Consider the following 20,804-nt stretch of genomic DNA (forward strand, 5'->3'; position numbering starts at 1 on the left):
TGAGAAGATTCTTCAAAAGTGATGCCTCCAAAAAGGGAAACAATGTTTCAAGCACCGTCGTCATCGGATCCGACCACCGAGATCAAATCATGGGTTTTCACCCTCAAAATCAAATCCGAACAAACTCCAAGAAATGCTTTCATCAGGGTAACGACGCAGAAAACATCATCATTGCCAAGAATAATCAATTAAAGTTAAACCTAGGGTTTTCACTAGAGAACTCGAACTTAGTACCGGAATAGTACCGCCCAATGAAAGATGACTACCATAAATTAGCATGTAGCTTAGCACAGAACCAGAGGACAGTATAATCCGCTCATTGAAATATTTGCCACGCGCGTGTGCGCTTGGCTTGACACTTGCACACGCGCTTGGCTTGACACTTGCGAGCGCGAGGTAGCGTATAACAGCCATGTACCCCAGTCGATGAAAACCACCGGTGCACAACAAACTAGTTGTTGCATTTCTAGGTATAGTCATTTTTTTAGAAAAGGAGGATGGACACCCGGCCTCTGCATGTGGACGATGCATATTATTAATTATTCATCAAAACCTTTACAAAGTAATACAACAGTACCCTTGAAGCCACCATATTGACAACACATGTCGCGCCCAATGTCCGGGCCAAATACCAAACAGGCATCACACCAAACTCTAACATTTAAAGTCGGAAGCCTCATCCAAGCCACAACGTCGGGATTGGGTGACACACCGGTCTGGCGAACTCCCAGTGGGCACCAACGTACACGCTGCAAGGGCTGTCACCTCTGTCTTCCATCGATCCATCCTCAAAGCAGCTACTAACACATCTACCTTGCCAGATCTCTCTGCCATCGACGTCACCACGACGCCAGACATCGTCGTCCTCCTGTGCGAGTCCATCGCCACACATCGGACGACGAGCCTCCACTGCTCCATGCCGCCGAGATTCGTCGCCATGAATATGTCGGATGAAGCACCGCTCCACCAAAGAGGTTGTCCACTTGTCCCTCGAGCCCCCGTACACCTCCAAGAATGACGCCCCCAAGGGGGAAACGACACAAGAGTGCCGCCGTCATCCGGTCTGCTAATCTAGGGTTTTCCCCAGAGGTATTAGGTGGAGTTGGGAGCTTCACCTCGATGATGCCTTCATGAAGGAAAAAACGATAAGGGCACCGTCATCACTGGCTCCGGCCACCGGCCGAAGACAAGGTTTTCACCGAGATCCGTCCCAAAAAAATCCACTTGACAACCTGTGCACCGTCCCAGCCGCCTTCAAAGCCCTAGATGTACCCGCCTAAATCCGGCGACCATCCACGACAGCACTGTCACCGTAGGAGCCCTGGCGCACCAGCCACTGCCTGAGTGTGCCACCATTGGAGCTTGGGAGAACGGCTCTCACCCCACCTCGCTAGACCGCGAGAGTTGCCGAGATGGATACCGCGCGCTCGTCATCGTTACTGATCCGAACGAATACATAGTAAAAGACTACAAGCTCGCCGATGCAGATCCGCCTTGGACGAGGACCTCACCACGCAATGCCGCCGCGGACAGCCCGAGCTTCACCTTCCACCACCGTCCAGGGCCGTCGCCCAGTATCCAGGCCGAACGTAGCCGCTGCCACCGACCACGTTCAGCCGCCGCCGAATCGCCGAGCCGCCAACCATAGCCACCATGGCCGCCGTGACCACGTGGACGCGCCAGCAGCCTGCACCACCCGATCTTCCACGTCGCCTTGCAGCTTCGTCGCCTCCGCGCACCACCACGTCGCCATCGCCGGAGGCGAGCCGCCGCGCCATCGCGACACAGATCAGGGCGAGGTACCCCGGCGCCGATGGGTAACCTGCCTCGTTAGATTCGGACGCGGGAAGGAAGTGATCCTCCGCCACCTCCATCGGCCGGCGAGGGCTTCGCCTGACGGCTTCATCTAGCGACGACGGAGGGGAGGACACGGTGGAGACGGCCCGGGAGCGGGGTGTATCTCCGTCCGAGTCGTCCTAACAGGAGGCGACCCAGGCGCCCCTCCGGAACACAATTCCAGGTATAGTCATGGCTTAATCATATCGTAATGGCAATGTGAGTGCAGCGTGGAAAAGGCGGCCAGATCTCAGATATATGCTCGCGAAAACTACGCACCAACACCCATTGTGTATATTGAGCTCAAAGCTTTAGCTAGTTAGATCGATGGAGACATCTAGACCGCACGTGCATGCGCACGTGTACACGCATGGTTGCCCTCTGCGCCGTTGGATAGCAGGGCATGGTGAACTTGGTGGTCGATATTGCGCCATGTGTGCATGTCGTTTTCTTCCGTTCTTGCTTGATGAGAGCATTAGATTTTGTTTGTACTTCTCACTGATAAGTCTTGCCAGTTGGAAAGGAGAGGTGCCAATCAAGCCGGTGGTATAATCCGACACTTAAGCTATCTCTCGAAGTTACTCCCTCCGTTTCTAAATATAAGACCTTTTAGAGATTACACTATAAACTACATACGGATGTACATAGACATATTTTAGAGTATAGATTCATTCATTTTGTTCTGTATGTAGACTTTTAGTGGAATCTCTAAAAGGTTTTATATTTTGAAACGGAGGGAGTACTATACATGCATGAAACATGCGTCACACTTTCATCAAATTCAGAGTACCGAATCTATGTTTGTTGAGGTGTATTTTTCTAACTTGACCCCACTGGTAAGTGTAGGACCAATCAGTGCAATGTGTCTTAATTACGGTCTCCATTTCACAAAATGTAACGTTGTAGACATGTCTCGGGTCAGATTTGAGAACTTTGACCACCTATATATGTTATCTAAAAAATTACTGTGAAAAAAATTGAAAAATCATATACATAGATCTGTCTCGAGAATTGTGTTTAGAATATAATTTTATTTGTTAATCATTACACATATGTTGTGATTGAAACCAGTGGTCAAAGTTACGTTCTATTTTTCTTGTTTCTGATAAGATAAAGTTACATTCTCGAAACGATGTTCTTTCGTGAATTAGAGAGAGTGGCACGGGGTTTAGCCGTAACTATAAGGCACGCTCAGAACAAGAACATCATATCATTTGTTTACGTAACAGCCATTGGTAAGCCAATGGGTCACCTGGAGTTTGCAACAGGTGAAAGAATGTCGCAGACAGGGTGCAAGACAAGTGGTTTTCTGCCTAGTTTCTTTTATAAACCGAGTCAATTTTATTTTTCTTTATGAAATTCCAGGAGCACCCTGTCCTCTTAACCAGGTTCCTTCAAAAAAGAAAACAGGATGCAAGACAATAACATATGTTCGTGCTTGTAGCGACTTTAGCATATTGCACAGTCAAATTATACCAACTCAAGACCCCATAGCCTTTATGCTAAGCTACAACCTCTTGAATTTTGATTATGTTAGTAACGGTACATGAAAAACGTGGTTATTTTGATGGAGGGTGCAGGCACCAACGTGTTTCCTTTGCCTCAAAGCCAGCTATAGCTAGGATTGATCATAGTGACCTAAGAGCTAGCTATGTCATTTCGTTTTCTTTGTAGAGAGGAGTACAACTCACTAATCTTATCACTTTGGAAGAAAATGCCAATTGAGCAGGTACGACAGAACTTTTCGCAATAGATGTGGCAATTTTTTTCCCTTGTATGGTAAAGCCATCCATCAAGTTTGTTTGAAGACTGCGTTTTCTCCAAACACTAGTGGAGAAAGGGGTATTAGAACCGGTTGGTAAGGGCCTTTGGACCCGGATACACATCCGGTGCTACGTATCCGGGACTAAAGGCCCCCCCCCCCTTTAACACCGGTCTCTTACAAACCGGTGCTAAACGCCTCCACGTGGGCGCCGAAGAGTGTGCGCACGCGGAGGACCTTTAGAACCGGTTGGTAACACCAACCGGTCCTAATGCTTTTTTTCTTCTTTTTTTCCTTTTCTTTTCAGGGTTTCCGATTCCGTATTTCGGTGTTTCCGTGTTCCGTATTTTCAGGGTTTTCGTTTACGTGTTTCCGGTTCCGTATTTCCGTTTACGTCTTTCCGATTCCGTGTTTCCGATTCCGTGTGTCCGTTTTCCGTTTTTTACGAACACGGAATCGGAAACACGTAATCGGAAACACGTATCCGGAAACACTGATTCCGTGTTTGCGGTTAAGTGTTTCCGATTCCGTGTTTGCGGTTAAATGTTGATGCACCAAATAAAAGTACATATATACATGTAACACGAAGTACTGGACCGATTATCATTACATAATTTGAAGTTCGTTTCCTATAGCTGTATACTTGCATAGAGAAGGGAGCTGGCTATTGGTTCATAGGATGGAAAAATTCTCCGCCTTCATCTATGACTTGCGTGAGGAGAAATCCTGCCAATTCCTCTGCAACTGCCTTGCAACGTTGGATTGGTCTGAGCATCGCCCGCTTTCGTTGCAGCTTTAAAAGAAGTAGATGAAAACAATTAAGTTATGAACAAAACTAAACATAATTGATGGCAACATAAATAAAGTTGTGAAGATCCGGTTACGTACCTCTAGATTTCTGGAAGTACAGGATTTCTCATTGATAATCCTGTGAATGTACTCGCAAACGTAGTATCCACAATAATCAGTGCCCTGTGGTTGTTGCGGGACGCCCTATATACGAGAACATAATTCAGTCAAATTAATAATAATCAAGAGAATGGTAATGGTATTGAAACCAGGGTACGTAGTACTACTTACTTTGTTAATCTGAAAGTGGAGCTTGTCTGCCCATGTACCGGGTTCTTCCTTGATGAACATTTGCCAAACCCTGGCCGACAAAGAAAAATGAATTCAAGAGTTAATTATTACTTACTTGATATATATCAGGAAATGAACGAAAAAGAGGCCGATGAACGAAAGAGGCCGATATATATATACCTTTGAAGCATCTGACGCGCGCTCTTTCATTTGTCAAGCGTCCTAGGTTAACGGGTCCTAGACTTCAACTTGTCCTTGATCGGTTCTAATGATGAACAATATGAAGTGGGACCTGCGCACGTGTACACACGCAGTCATGCATACTCATCAATTACACTTAACATCAGGTAAGCAAAATGGAATGTGTACAAGACAGTAAACCTCACTTGAATCCGTAGGGCCAAAGTATTTCTTTTTTGGTACTTTGTCGCTTCAAAAACCTTAGCAAATCATCCGGTGTATCCTTGTTGAACTTTTCTATTGTCTCCTGATGAAACGAATACGGGTCAATGAACCCAAAGTCTCAAATTCCTGCCAGCCTGCATTCACGAATCTTCATTCTGCATAGTAGCGTACAAAAAGAATGTCTCGTGAGTGATAATTATACGGGCAATGAACACGAGCTTAACTAAATAATTAAATTACACAAATAAATCACTTACAAACAGTAGCAGCTGACGATAGCTTTGTCGAGGGCACGTTGATTGTACATCTGGAAAAAATCATCGAACCCAACCTCCACACCGTACTCTCCGAAGTAGTGTTGATCCTGAACTGCCGCCATGATACAGTCTCTCTTTTGCCTTGCGGCCTCCAAGTACCAACCATGTAAATTCCATAGTTGGGTTGTTAGAGCACTAGGATTTTCGACCAGAGGGTGCTCGGGCTTATATTTATATACCACATCAGCAATAGCGTAACCTACGTCGCCCATGCGTGGACCGGACACTGAAGCCTGGTCAGATAACATCTTGAGCGGGGCAATTGACTGTGCTTCTTGTTGTCCGAGCTGGGGAACTTGTTTCCCGCATTTCGTCTGCTCCGCCTGCTTCATCTGCTCCGCCTGCTTCATCTGTGCGGTGTGCATCTTTTCAATGAACCGTTCATAGTCTGAAAGGGGCGACGGTGGCGGCGGTTCAGGATAATATAAGTTGTCGATGGTGCGCTCAATTTTCCACTTTGGTACGTTCTTCAGAGTTTCCTTCCAGATGTCTGGAGGGGGCTTCAGGGGAAACCGTGCGAACCATGCTTTGTTTTTGGCTTTCACGGCCTCGTCTAGTTCCTCCGGAGTCATCAGGCCTGGTAACTTCGGGGGAGTCTTGACTTTATTGGGTTTCCTTTCTCTCTTCTTGGGAGGAGTCCCGTTTCTTCTGAACTGCAGCTTCCGCTTTGCCGTACCCGTAGTGGGCGCATCCGTCGGCTCACTGGAGTGCACGGGCGATGGACTCTCGGCCTCGGGCTCCCTATCTTCGTTGTGGGGTGGACTTGGAGGTGCGTTGGGGGTGGACGTGGAGGTGCGTTGGGGGGTGGACTTGGAGGTCGTGCATTCTCTGTACGAAAGTGGAAAAACTATTAAAAATAGGCTTACATGTGGTGCAACATTCAGTAATTGTTGGAGGTGGTGCATTTGTACCTGGAGAAGTCGGTGGCCTTGGCGCCGCGTTAGGAAACACGATGTGTTTCTTCTTCCACAAGATGATACCAAGCTCCATTTCTCCCAGTGTCTTCTCGCCTTCACCTCCAGGAATATCAAGCTCAATTGACTGGCATCCCGGCGTAATTGTTGACAACCCGACACGAGCATGGGATGCTGGAATCTGACCACCATGGTAGGTTGCTCCAGGTTGATTCGGTAAAGCATAGCCTGACGCCACCATGAAGGATATGTTCCCCATTGGCATATGTATCTCACAGTTTGTCTTCTCCGTGACATCATCCACGGGGTAGTGAGGCGCCGACGGTTCGACTACAGGACCGTCTTCTAGCTGCAGCTGCGTGGAACCCACGCTGCTTCTATGCTGAGATGGGACGGCATCTGCTACAGGATCGTCTTCTAATTGCTGCTGATCAGCGTCAGGTGCAGGATCTTCTTCCTCCTCTTCAGTGTCAGGTACAGGGTGTCCCCCTTTCTTCAAGAGAAATGCCACCTTTTCTTCTAATGTCGATATCCGTTCCAGCGCCTTCCTCTTGCTTCTACCACGACTTCTGTAAGTGCCAAGGTCCGCCGGAAACCCTTGGTTCCACGGGGTAGTGGCTCCAAAGCCTCGTGTTCGTCCCCACTTTTCGGGGTTCCCGAGTGCCTTCGTCAACTCGTCGTTCTCTCTATCGGGAACAAAAGTTCCTTTTCGAACAGCTTCTATTGCCTTCTCTAGATCTGATACGACTTGTCTTATTTTTTCCGACCATGGTCCCTCCGCAACAATCATCCCAGTCTCAGCGTCCAACGTTGCCCCATGCGTGAACAACCAGAACTTGGACCTATCGGGCCAGTCATGTGTCTGTGGAATGATATTTCTTTTCAGAAGCGCATCTTCATAGCATCGCCACCTAGGCAGGGCAGTCATGTAGCCACCTGACCCCAAAATATGGTGATATTTCTTCTTCTTCGCATTCTCCGTATTTTTGGCTGATCGGGATGTAAAGACACCCGATTTCTTGTATGCCTTAAAATCAGGCCAAGCGTCTCTTATCTTCACTAGGTGCCCAGTGAAAACTGGATCTTCGTCCTTATATTTCTTCCACAAGTCTTTCTTCCACCTCTGGAATTGTGTGGCCATCTTCTTCAAAGCCCACTCCTCGACTTTCTTCTTCTTATCTTCCGCTACGCTGAAATTTAGCCAGACCGTGTCGCAAAGCACTCTTTTCAATCTGTCATCGACATAAGTAGCTCCAACGTTGGCGCCGGTCTTCGGCTTATTCCATTCTATTCTGTCAACGAGGCGGCGAGGCGTCGCGAGGAGGCGTCGAGGAGGCGCGGCGAGGAGGCGGCGAGGAGGCGGCGAGGATCGGCGAGGAGGCGGCGCGAGGAGGCCGCGCGCGAGGAGGCGGCGAGGAGGCGGCGAGGATCGTCGGCCGGCGAGGCGGCGCGAGGAGGCGGCGCGCGAGGAGGCGGCGAGGAGGCGGTGAGGAGGCGGGGAGGATCGGCGAGGAGGCGGCGAGGAGGTCGAGTCGGCGAGGAGAGAGGCAGCGAGGAGAGAAGGCGAGGAGAGACGCGCGGGAAGGCGAGAAGTTGGCGACCCCGGAGAGGTCTAGACCCTTTAGCACCGGTCTGTGTTAACAACCGGTGCTAAAGACCCTTTAACACCGGTTGTTAACACAGACCGGTGCTAAAGGGTCCAAAAATTGGGCGCGAACCGAACCCACCTTTAGGACCGGTTGTTGTTACAGACCGGTCCTAAAGGTTTTTTTCCTTTTTCTTTTTTCCTTTTTTCTGTTTCCTGTTTTCTTTTTCTTTTTGTTTCCTTTTTCTTTTTCCTGTTTCTTCTTTTATTTTTCTTTTTTCCTTTTTTCTGTTTCCTGTTTTCTTTTTCTTTTTGTTTCCTTTTTCTTTTTCCTGTTTCTTCTTTTATTTTTCTTTTTTCCTTTTTTCTGTTTCCTGTTTTCTTTTTCTTTTTGTTTCTTTTTTCTTTTTCCTGTTTCTTCTTTTATTTTTCTTTTTTGTTTCCCTTTTCTGTTTTCTTTTACATTTATTTACAAATTGTCAAAATGTCATTTTAACACTTACAAAGTAAAAATGATATTTATCAAAATGGTCAAATTTAGTGGAAACTGGTCAAATTTTTAATATTTATCAAAATGATCAACACAATTACATAAAAGGTTTAATACATTATTACACATCACCAACAACACCCCCTATCTATTTTTCTTCTTGCCTTTCTTCTGATTGCGCCGTAACCATGGACTATCTTCATCATTTAACGGGATGCTTGGATCATCTTTGACTTTGAAGGGAGGAATTTCATCAAATTTATTGTAATCTTCTGGCATGTCTGTCTTGTCCTCGACTCCCACGATGTTTCTTTTCCCTGAAAGAACTATGTGGCGCCTTGGCTCATCGTCTGATGTATTCGCTTCCTTATCTTTTCTTTTTCTCGGTCTGCTAGACATGTCCTTCACATAGAAAACCTGAGCCACATCATTGGCTAGGACGAATTGATCATTGCCGTACCCAAGATTCTTCTGATCCACTGTTGTCATTCCGTACTTCGGGTCTACCTTCACGCCTGACAGGTTGAACCATTTGCACCAGAACAAAGGGACCTTAAAGGAAGGTCCGTAGTCAAGTTCCCATATCTGCTCTATGTAACCATAGTATGTGACCCTTTGCCCGTTGTCGTCTTTTGCATCAAACCGGACGCCACTGTTTTGGTTGGTGCTCTTTTTATCTTGGTCTGCCGTGTAAAATGTGTTACCATTTATCTCGTACCCTTTAAAGGTCAATACAGTCGAAGATGGTTGCTTGGCCAACAAGTATAGCTCATCTTCAACAATGTTGTCATTAATGAGACGTCTTTGCAACCAACCGCCGAAAGTCTTCGCGTGTTCTTTAGCAATGAAATCTTCAGGTTGCTCCGGGTATTCCGAGCGTAAAATATCCTTGTGTTCCTAGATATATGGAGCCGCCAAGCTGGAATTAACTAGAACTGTGTAGTGTGCTTGAGTGAAAGATTGCTCGTCCATACATGTTGTTGATTTCTTTCCTAGCGTGCCTTTTCCACGCAGTCTCCCCTCATGGCGCGACTGAGGAACACCGATCGGGTTCAGGTCAGGAATAAAGTCAACACAAAACTCAATGACCTCCTCTGTTCCATAGCCCTTGACCATGCTTCCTTCTGGCCTAGCACGGTTTTTAACATAATTCTTCAAGACTCCCGTGAACCTCTCAAAGGGGAACATATTGTGTAAGAATACAGGACCGAGAACGGAAATCTCTTGGACTAGGTGAACTATGAGGTGCGTCATAATATTGAAGAAGGTTGGTGGGAACACCAACTCAAAGCTGACAAGACATTGGACCACGTCCTTCTGTAAACTTGGTAGAGTTGCTGGATCGATTGCCTTCTGAGAAATTGCGTTGAGGAATGCACATAGCTTCACAATGGGTACTCGCACGTTTTCTGGCAGAAGCCCCCTCAATGCAATCGGGAGTAACTGGGTCATGATCACGTGGCAGTCATGAGACTTTAGGTTTTGGAACTTTTTCTCTTCCAGGTTTAGTATTCCTTTTATGTTCGACGAGTAGCCAGACGGGACCTTGATACCGCTCAGGACTTGGAAAAAGATCTCCTTCTCTTCCTTGGTAAGAGCGTAGCTGGCAGGACCTTTGAAATTCTCTGGATTCATGAGGTCGTCTCGTTCGTGCATACGTTGGTGGTGCAGCCGTGCTTTTGGTGTATCTCTCGACTTCTTCCCATGCACGCCCAATAAGTTTAGCAGGTTCACGCAAATATTTTTCGTCACGTGCATCACGTCGATCGCAGAGCGAACCTCTAGGAATTTCCAATAGGGTAGTTCCCAGAATATAGATTTCTTCTTCCACATGGCTACGTGGTTGTCGGCGTCATTCGGAACAGATTGTGCGCCAGGACCCTTACCAAAGATTACTTTTATATCTTTGACCATGTCATATATATCAGTACCTTTAGGGAGGGTTGGCTTCCTCCGTGTATCTGCCTCGCCTTTGAAATGCTTTCCTTTCTTTCTTACGGGATGCCTGTCTGGAAGAAATCGACGATGCCCCGGGTACACATTCTTGCCTATATGTATACTTTCAGTCTTGCCTAAATAGTGTGTGCATGCGCTGTATCCCTTGTTTGACTGTCCTGAGATGTTACTAAGAGCGGGCCAATCATTGATGGTTACAAACAGCAACCCTCGTAGGTCAAATTCCTCCTGTTTGTACTCGTCCCACACACGTACACCTTCGTCGGCCCACAACTCTAAAAGTTCATCAACCAGTGGCCTCAGGTACACATCAATGTTGTTGCCGGGTTGCGACGGGCCTGGGATAAGCACTGGCATCATAATGAACTTACGCTTCATGCATAACCAAGGAGGAAGGTTATAGATACATAGAGTCACGGGCCAGGTGCTATGACTGCTACTCTGCTCCCCAAACGGATTCAGGCAATCTGTACTTAGACCAAACCTTAAGTTTCTTGGGTCACGTGCAAAGTCCTCGTACTTATCGTCGATGTTTCTCCACTGCGACCCATCAGCGGGTTGTCTCAGCATATCGTCTTCCTTACGGTCTTCTTTGTGCCATCGCAGCAACTTGGCATGCTCTTTGTTTCGGAACAAACATTTCAACCGTGGTATTATAGGAGCATGCCACATCACCTTGGCAGGAACCCTCTTCCTCGGGCGATCGTCGCCCTCAACATCACCAGGGTCATCTCGCCTGATCTTATACCAAAATGCACCGCATACCGGGCAGGCATTTAAATTCTCGTGCTGACCGCGGTAGAGGATGCAGTCATTGATGCATGCATGTATCTTATGCACTTCCAATCCTAGAGGGCAGACAACCTTCTTTGCTTCGTACGTACTGCAGGGCAGCACGTTATCTCTTGGAAGCATCTTCTTCATTATTTTCAGCAGCTTTTCAAATCCCTTGTCAGATATTCCATTCTCTGTCTTCCATTGCAGCAATTCCAGGGTGGTGCCCAGCTTTTTCTGGCCATCTTCGCAATTTGGGTACAACAATTTTTTGTGATCTTCTAACATGCGCTCCAACTTCAACCTCTCGTTTTCACTTCCATAGTTTATCTGTTCTTCACGAATGACCTGACGAAGATCATCATCAGACTCATCAACAATGTCCTCAAGTTCAGGCTCGTCTTCCCCCATTTCAGTATCACCGTGTTCACCGAACATAGGATAGTTATCATTATCCTCTTCTTCTTCATTGTCTTCCATTACAACCCCTCTTTCTCCGTGCTTGGTCCAACAAAAATAACCGGGCATGAAGCCTTCTTGCAACAGGTGGGTGTGTATGGTTCTTGAGTTAGGGAAATTCCTCTTATTCTGGCATTTTTTACATGGACAAAAAATAAATCCATTCTGCCTGTTTTTCTCAGCCACATTGAGAAAACTATGCATGCCATTAAGGAATTTGGGACGACGTCGATCACTGTACATCCATTGCCGGTTCATCTGCATTATATAAATTTATCAAAAACCATTATGCTAAATCATCATGACTAAATTAATTAATTAATACAAAAAGTTCATCACACGTTAAAACCAAAGTAGCGTAGTGACCATACATATATAGTTCTCATAAAAACACACATTGAAACCAACCATAAAAACTCTCTCTAATTAATGCATTTAAAAACAACAACAAATGCGATCAAAATCGCAACAAAGGTAACAATTGACCTGACGGCATAATGATACCAAGCCTCTTTACTAATTGCATATTTTCTAATCTTTCTAATCTTCAGACGCATTGCGTCCATCTCGCTCTTGTGACCATCGACGACACCGGCAAGAACCTTTTCCAAGGTCATCTTCTCTCTTTCAGTTTTTTCCAACCTTTCTTCAGTTTTTTTCAATCTTTCTTTCAGGCCAACATTTTCTTGTTCAACTAAGTGTAACTTCTCAACAATAGGGTCGATTGGCATTTCCGGTTCCACTACCTCCTAGATAAAAATATCTATGTCAAGTTGGTCGGTGTAATTAATTGTCATATAATCAGGAAATGAAAATATGTAGTTATAAAAGATAATATACCACATCCGAATCATAGACTGGACGAGGGCCAACGGGGACGGATATCAAAACCATGGCGCTATACATATAAAAAAAATCTTACACAATAAGAAAATTATATACAAGTAAATATGTAAATCATACAAATCAAAATTTGTTTTGGTAAATAAAAACAATAGGCTCACCAAGGTTGTGTCGGTGACGGGGCGATCGACGGCGGTGAGGAAGGGGACAAGGCGCGCGACACTAAAAAAACCACAAATCATAATTAAATTTGAGCTCAAATTGCATATGTATACATAACAAATGATGAACTCTCTCTAGCTTAGGCATTTCATCAAACACCTAGCTAGCACAACAAAAATGAAATGAGCAAGAAAACGAGCAAAACTTACAATGCCGGAAGAGGGAATGTTGATGCTAACCGTAGGACCGATGGGTGCCAACAATCTTGACAAATGGTGGAGAAAAATGGGGATGGATTAGAGCTCCCAAGAGGAAGGAGAGAGCAAAAATGGAGTTGAGCTCGAGCTAGAAAAAATGGAGCTGAGCTCGGGGTGGAATATAGGGGTGCTCGGGGAGGAAGGAGAGGAGGGCTTTAGGACCGGTTTGTGTTAAAAACCGGTGCTAAAGGGTCTGACAGTGGGGCCCCGCAGTTGCTGCAAAAATGAGAAAACCTTTAGCACCGGTTTGTGATACAAACCGGTTCTAAAGGGTCTGTCCACTGGCCCCCCCTCCCTGCAGCAAACGGTCCAAAAACCTTTAGGACCGGTTTGTGTTACAAACCGGTCCTAAAGGCCTTGCGGCCATTTGCTGCAGGGATGGGGCCCAGCGGACAGACCCTTTAGAACCGGTTTATATCCAATCCGGGTCCAATGTGGTTGGCTCAATGCCCTGTTTTCTACTAGTGAAATATGATGTCTTTGTCCACCTTTCATCTTTGCCCTGATATGGCACGGTCAATGATGTATCACTTTTGGTAAATAAATAGTAAGAAATGGCAAGACTATCAAACTCTTCGATGCTAATTACTCTCTCCGTTCACATATATAAGGTGTTCTGATTTTCTTCAGAATTGCGTGTATATAGATAAATTAGTGTGTTTCTTCACTCATTTTGAGCCATATGTAATCCATATTAAAACATCCAAAACATCTTGAATTTTTTAACGGAGGGAGTAGCTTTCTTTCGAGCAACAACGAGATTTTTGTGGCCATTAAATATAAAATAATTGTTTTCTAGCGAGGAAGAGAAGCCGGAAGTAAATGCAGTGGGCCCAAATCCGTCCAGATAGACTAGGCCGACAACACATACATCAAAAGTGTGCAAAGAAAAAAATCGACATGACACATAAACAACAAACCGACAAACAACTTACCACAACCAAAATAAACTACCGCCAAGAAGCTCTGCCGCCCTTGGCATACAACACTCCCTTGGATGTCGTCCCGACTTTCATCATTTCCACCCTCCCTATTGACACCGCTCTCCATGGATGCCATCTTGATAAAATTGCTTTCCTACAAGGTGAGCACACAGAATGACTATGTTGCACATAGTTCAACAGACCACAAACGTTGCCACGACATACAGTGAAATTTTCCCACCATCGGCATATGTTCGGACGTTTCCGGTGTGCATCGGACACTCCACTACAAACAAAGAGTCCACAACATCCCAAAAGACTCGTTTGAAGGGAGTGTGCCACCCTTCCTTATAAGGAGCTCCTAGCCTTCTCCCATATCTGAGGTGGGACTAAAGTCACTGGCACTGTCCAAGGTCAGGTTCCTGTCAACTCGAGTGGCAATCCTCGCCACCAACTACCAAATTGAGCACTTGCCCTACGCATGATCCCCACTACGGTTGCAATAGGAACGATGCCACGCTAGCCCACGACGACTAGGGCTTTCCCCTCGAGTCATCCGATGCGGACGGACACAGATCAACAGGGTTTTTTCTGGATACTTGAAAAGTCCATATTACGTGACAGTTGCTTGATAATTTCATAAGTCTGGATCGATTTATGTATAGTGTAAGTTCATAATAGTTCAACTTGTGTTTTTTCTGGTTTGCGCGGAATATAAATTTTAGCATGTTTGGCCTTAAGGTGACTATCATCGATCTTCTGCAAAACGTGCATCCTCTTAATATGGCTCGACTGAAAATGTTTTCCTATAGAGTTGATCTGCAACGCCAGTACATGTATCGGCGTAATTCAAGATAATCTGACATTATACATGCCAGAAAAGGAGAGCTATAGCTCCCGGTGCAGGAAATATCCCAACCAGAAGAAAGGGGTAGAAGAAAAAGCACTGTTACGTGGCTCGATCATCAAGAAAACAGTCTCTCTCGAGTCTTGATCACTGCATTACGATCCATCCATTCAATCAGCGGACGTACAGTAGATTAATGAGATAAATACATTGTGAGTGCCTTAACTTGTCCGACACGGTCACTTTGGTTCCTAAAGTTGTAAAATACGCAAAATCGGTGCTGTAACTTGTCTTCCCGTTCAAATACAGTGCATCCTCGCGTATTAAGTCGTATGTAGCACAAACGTGGCAAGTTAGAGTTTCGTGGCCCACATGTCAGTGTCTGGTGGCGTGTCGTGATGATTTTCTTTTACGGTCCCTTAATCCCGTGTTTCTTCTGTCTGAGTCGCACCGCTTCGTGCCCTCTCCTCTTCTCCTGATCATTGCAAGGCGGGGGCGAAGCTGGTGCGGCACGACACGGCGACCGGCGGCGGCTGTGGCGATGGATGGCCCGCGTCGTCGACGTCCAGGCGAGGGACCTCCTTCCTACTGTTAGTACCTTCATTTCTCTGTTGTTCCTCCCTTTTCAGGCGTAATAGGGCTAGGGTTTTTTGGGGGGTTATCAAGGAGGGGACTTTTTATTTGAAAGGGGATGATCTTGGATATGTGGCAGTGATAGTTCTTTTATTTGTGCAGTACAATTTGATGGAATGTTCTGAGTTGAGATCCATCACAAAGGGTTTTTCTGTGGAAGTGATAGCAACATGACCTACATGGATCATGAAGTCAATTGGTTTGATGATTGTGACACTGATAGTTGGTCAATTCTGTGGATTGAGGATTTCCTTCTCCAATTGGGATATAATAGAGCAATCTCCAAGATTGATGTGTACTCGAGCAAACCTAGGAATTCTATGTGTGATGGCCTATATTTGATTGCGTCTGATGCACACATTGTCCTTATGATTGCTGCAACAGTGGATCACAAAAACTTGCTCCTACTGGTAGATCATGCTGACACCCTAGAGTCAGTAAGCACTGATGATGTGTTGGGAGTGGGGATGCATGAGCTCCCAAGGGTTATTACTCTAGTTAAGTCGGCAAAGGGTAAAGAAAATGTACCCAACTCTGACAAACCAGAAATTCCAAGACATATGAGATGTAACTACAAGAAAGCAACAAAGATTTATGTCATTTGGTGAAGGCAGTAGCTCACATGTTACAAATCAGGAATTTGAGAAAGAAGATGGCAATTGTGAGACTGGTGATAGTGGTGCTGAAGATGCAAATGACAGTAGTGAAGAACATGGAGATGATGCCAATGAAGAAGTTGAAACAGATGAGGACTTTTATGAGAGTGATTATGAAGTAGCAGAAGGTGATGATGATCTGTTTGATGACAATGTAGACAAAGATGTTGATGATCATAGAGAGAAGGAGATTGTGCAGGACTTTGAAGGTGAACTTCCTGAAGATGCCTTAGATGACAGCCATTTGAACCTGTCGAAAGAAGGAGACAAGCTTAGGCACCAATTTAGCACATTCAATCCATCTACTGACCTGAAAGCACCGGCTTTTAAAGTTGGCATGATTTTTGGTGACATGAAAGAGCTCAGGCTTGCTGTGGTTGCATACAACCATCTCTACCGGCAAGGAGGAAGGGGGGGGGGGGGAGAAATGACGCCGGCCTTCTGTCCTCCTCGTCTAGATCTACGTCGGCCAAGGACGAATCGAAGAAGATGGCGCCGCCGCCGTGGTCGCGTGTATGGAATTAGGGATTTCCTTTTTTGATTTGGGAATTGAGGGAACTGACCATATACATGGAGAACAAGGGCTTTTTGCGACTTTAAACTAAACTGCAGGGGGTTCCCCGTAAAAGAATCAACATTACATCACCAGGGCGCGCCACCAGCCACTGACATGTGGGCCACGACAATCTGACATGCCACTTGTGCGCTACATACGACTGAATACGCGAGGAGGCACTATATTTGAACGAAGGGACAAGTTACGGCACCGATTTTGCGTATTTTGCAACTTTAGAAACCAAAGTGATCGCGTCGGACAAGTTAAGGCACTCACAGTGTATTTATCTCTAGATTAATTGATGCGATCACGCATGTTCCTAAACCTTTTTATCATGGACTTCTACCTATGAGAAACCCCTGCAGGACGGGAAGAAAAGCAACTTACGACGGCCATGGATCACCAACCGGCCAGCACGAAATGCACATACGATGAGTAATTAATCAGTCAGCAGTAGCAGTCGATCCGTTGATGATTAGACTAAAGCAAGGCGCGTGTGCATGCCGTGTTCATTTTGTGTTTGCTCGAAAACGAAGTCGAGACCTTAAATCAATGTCCCGCGTACGTCGTCGACAAGCTCGCGCCACCCACTCCCCCCGGCAATGGCGGCAATACCATTGCACGTACATTTCCGCTACAAGCTTTAGATCGCTCGCTTCTATATATATAGCCGTATTGGCGTTTGTGGCTTGGCAGTAAGCACTAGCCAGCCAATCTACTACTCTCCTTCCTTCATTCCTCCTCCCCGGCCGGCTGGTAAATTGGCCGGTCAGCCGTCGATCACCATGGGCGGTTCGTCGACGTTCATGTTGGCGCCTGCCCTGGCGACGGCGCTGATACTCCTCCTGCTGCTGTCGTCGTCGCCGGCGGTGGTGGCGCGGAAAGATTCCGGGCTGTCCGTCGGGTTCTACAGGGAGCTGTGTCCCAAGGCGGAGAAGGTCGTCCGGCGAGTCGTCACCAAGGCCTTCAAGAAGGAGCCCGGCACCCCCGGCGACATCATCCGTCTCTTTTTCCACGACTGCTTTGTCCGCGTAAGCCGCTCACTGATGATGTTCTGCACGGCAGTTTTTACTTGATTTTTGCCACTGGGAGTGGACTTTACAAACCCAGTGTAGGTGCAAACTTTTATTTGGGTCGTCCGTTTTTACGGGGAGATCCAAACTAAGTTTGCTCCATGCAAAAATCTCCTCCCCCCAAAATTAGACACCAAACTTTGCTGCATACAAAACAGTACAAGTACAATCTGTAGAATACTTTTAGGACATTTTGCTACGGGATAAATACAAAATGAGATTCCTTTTCTGAAATAAAGTATATTATTTTAAGTATTTATGGCGCACCAAAAGTCCTGAAATATGTTTACACATTGTAGATAAAATGATATGTTGAGCTGAAAAGTTGGGATTTGTTGACCTGCAAACTTGGAAGTCAATATGTTGTTTTGTTGGGGAGAAACCAAAAAAGATGCAGAAAAAAAAAATGGATCTCCAGGCATGATTGGATGGCTAAATAGAGGATGCCGGTGCACTGGAGTTCATCGACATCCTTTCATTTGCCATCAGGAAGATGGTGTGTAAATTTTAACCGACTTCCATACAATACAAGCATGCTAGTCATGGGCCGATCTCTTTTTCACCACTTCCATGAAATGCGCGGCAAATATTCGCACGAATAACATTTATACTTTGGTCAAGCTTTCAAATTGTACAAAGACTAACTGTGGGATATACTCCCTCCATGGCTCCATCTCTTTTTACTCTAAAATTTATTTGAAGTCAAACTATTTAAAGTTTAACCAAATTAGCATTTACAATATAAAAGTTGTATAGTATGAAAATTAATTTCATGATGCATCTAATGATATTAGTTTCATATTGTGAATGTTGATTTTTTTTTCTTGCATAGTTGGTCAAACTTTACGAAGTTTGACTTTAGACAAATTTATATGTAGACTACAAACAAATCATAGGAAGTACTTGGTATTACTATGATGTTGACACTGCATTTAATGCTTTTCATAAAAAATGTGATGTTTATGATGACAATTGAATTATGTGCACGGAGTGCGGTGGCTCAAATGGTAAATGCTGAAATCTATCAATTATTTCAGCAGGTTATTGCTTTTTGGGGTTAACTTGAAGTTGATATCCTAGGATTCGTTTCACGAAAAAAATGCTCCTTTAGTTTTTATTTATTCCGTATATTAGATTTGTGTATATTAAACCTTATATACTTTGAACAAGTTTGTTGAAAAATATATGAACATATACACCACCAAATCAATATAATTGAATTCATCATTGCATATATTTTCACATCGTATAATTTTTTATTATAAATTTTTCCATAATTTTTTACAAACTTGGTCAATGTTTACAAAGTTTGACTTCAGTCAAAGCTAATATGCAGAGTAAATAAAAACAAAGGGAGTATTAATACAACCTTATTCTATAAATAAAATATGAATGTAATAAGAAAGTACACAAAAGACAAAATAAATGCAAAAGGTAATTTGCACTGAAAATGAAATAGCAGTACAAGAAATGTGCAACTTTGATTAAGAAATGCCTTACAATTGGCCTAGATGTAAACTAGCAACTCAGATATCTTAGTAGTATAATATCTTCAAGGTACCAATTTAAATGATGTTTTTACAAATTAAGGATTAATGGTGCAAGCATGATTCTTTTAAAAGCTCTTTATATTTATAAACGAGAAGAGTGCATTATTAGTTTCATGCTTTACTTTACTCAGAGCAATATGGTATATGTTTCTAGGGTTGTGACGCATCGGTGCTACTCGAGTCAACACCAGGGAACAAGGCAGAGAGGGACTCGAAGCCAAACAACCCCAGCTTGGATGGTTTCGAGGTCATAAGTGATGCCAAGGAGATCCTCGAGAAACTTTGTCCGCAGACCGTCTCTTGTGCCGACATCCTAGCCCTCTCCGCTCGTGATGGTGCCTTCCTTGCTGGCGGGCTCGATTATGCGATTCCAACGGGTCGGCGTGATGGACTCGTCTCCAAGGCAGACGATGTTCTCCCTAGTGTCCCTCACCCTGACTTCCACCATGATCAGCTTGTAGAAAACTTCACTGCAAAAGGTAACATACGGATCGGTAATATAGTAGTCGTGCACGACCACATACTTCACACATATTATGTCAGAGTATATTGTTTCTTAGAATGTGCATAGGCCAATCATTTCTTGGTTTTGACATCAATATAGAAAAATCTTACCAGCATACACAAAACAAATGCATGACACACTATTATACATACACTTCGCCAATATCTACAGTATTCACATGAAAGTGAGTATGTATTATAAGTGCATGTTTCAAGGAAGATGTAGTCGATCTCATGCATTTGTTTTGTACTATATGCTGGTAAAAGATTTAGTCGGACATATATTGCGACACTGGGAAAAATACGCGAGCCTTTGTTTAATTTACAGGTTTTACGACGGAGGAGCTGGTGACGCTGTCCGGAGCCCACACCATCGGCACCTCACACTGCTCATCGTTCACGGACCGTTTGTACAAGTACTACAACGACGGCGCATACGGCACTGACCCGGCGATCCCCGCGGCGTACGCTGCGCGCCTCAAGAAGAAGTGCCCGCCGAAGACGGCGGCGCACAACGACACCACGATGGTGCAGCTCGACGACGTGACGCCGTTCGTGATGGACAACCAGTACTACAAGAACTTGTTGGCCGGTGCGGTGGCGTTCGACTCGGACATGGCCCTCATGGACGACCCCGAGACGGCGGCCCTCGTGGAGCTCTACGCCCGGGAGCCCTCCGACTACTGGATCGAGCGATTCGCCGCCGGGATGGTGAAGATCAGCAAGATGGACGTGCTCACCGGCAGCGAGGGGGAGATCAGGCTGAACTGCTCCAAGGTGAACTAGTAATTGGTTGAGCTATTGGTTTGTCTCTGTATGTATGCTTGGGGAAGTTCACGATATATATTGTTCTATTGTGTTATTTTTATTTGGTACGTTTTTTATATGGTGGTGTGAAATATGGAAGCACATTTCCAACAATGCGTATCACTCGATTTGAGTTGTGAATTCGACAAGAAACAATCATGTACTAGTACTACTACGTCTCGCTTTTATTTATGCATTTGATTCGACTGCCATCACTTTTGTGAACCTCTCGATGAAATGGTTCAGATTTTACGTATTTGGATGTATTACTGAACTGTGGTCGATCAAGTATGGTTACTACAATCACAACCAAAATCAGAGTTACAGCCTTCCTCAACCCACGCCACCAGAAAGAAGAGAGAAGAAGGGCAATTGACTATTGCTATCATGAATAATGGCAAATGATGGTTAGGAA

General features: G+C 45.2%; 1 protein-coding gene across 1 annotated transcript; it reads left to right on the top strand.

Annotated features, from left to right (window-relative positions):
• The first annotated feature begins 17,047 nt into the window (after nucleotides 1–17,047).
• Nucleotides 17,048–20,601, top strand: LOC123421212 (peroxidase 5-like). Its single transcript, XM_045107523.1, has 3 exons — nucleotides 17,048–17,486; nucleotides 19,233–19,557; nucleotides 19,911–20,601. Exons 1-3 carry the CDS (start codon nucleotides 17,241–17,243, stop codon nucleotides 20,366–20,368), a joined length of 1,029 nt encoding a protein of 342 aa, XP_044963458.1. The 5' UTR covers nucleotides 17,048–17,240; the 3' UTR covers nucleotides 20,369–20,601.
• Nucleotides 20,602–20,804: the final 203 nt, after the last annotated feature.

Source organism: Hordeum vulgare, chromosome 1H (assembly GCF_904849725.1).
Source record: "Hordeum vulgare subsp. vulgare chromosome 1H, MorexV3_pseudomolecules_assembly, whole genome shotgun sequence".
NCBI classification, from domain to species: Eukaryota; Viridiplantae; Streptophyta; class Magnoliopsida; order Poales; family Poaceae; genus Hordeum; species Hordeum vulgare.

Bases quoted from the DNA above. Each gene is read 5' to 3' on its own strand.
- LOC123421212 (XM_045107523.1), top strand. From the start codon at position 17,241: ATGGGCGGTTCGTCGACGTTCATGTTGGCGCCTGCCCTGGCGACGGCG. The intron at 17,487-19,232 runs GTAAGCCGCTCA...ATATGTTTCTAG, and splicing joins TCCACGACTGCTTTGTCCGC to GGTTGTGACGCATCGGTGCT. The intron at 19,558-19,910 runs GTAACATACGGA...TTTAATTTACAG, and splicing joins AGAAAACTTCACTGCAAAAG to GTTTTACGACGGAGGAGCTG.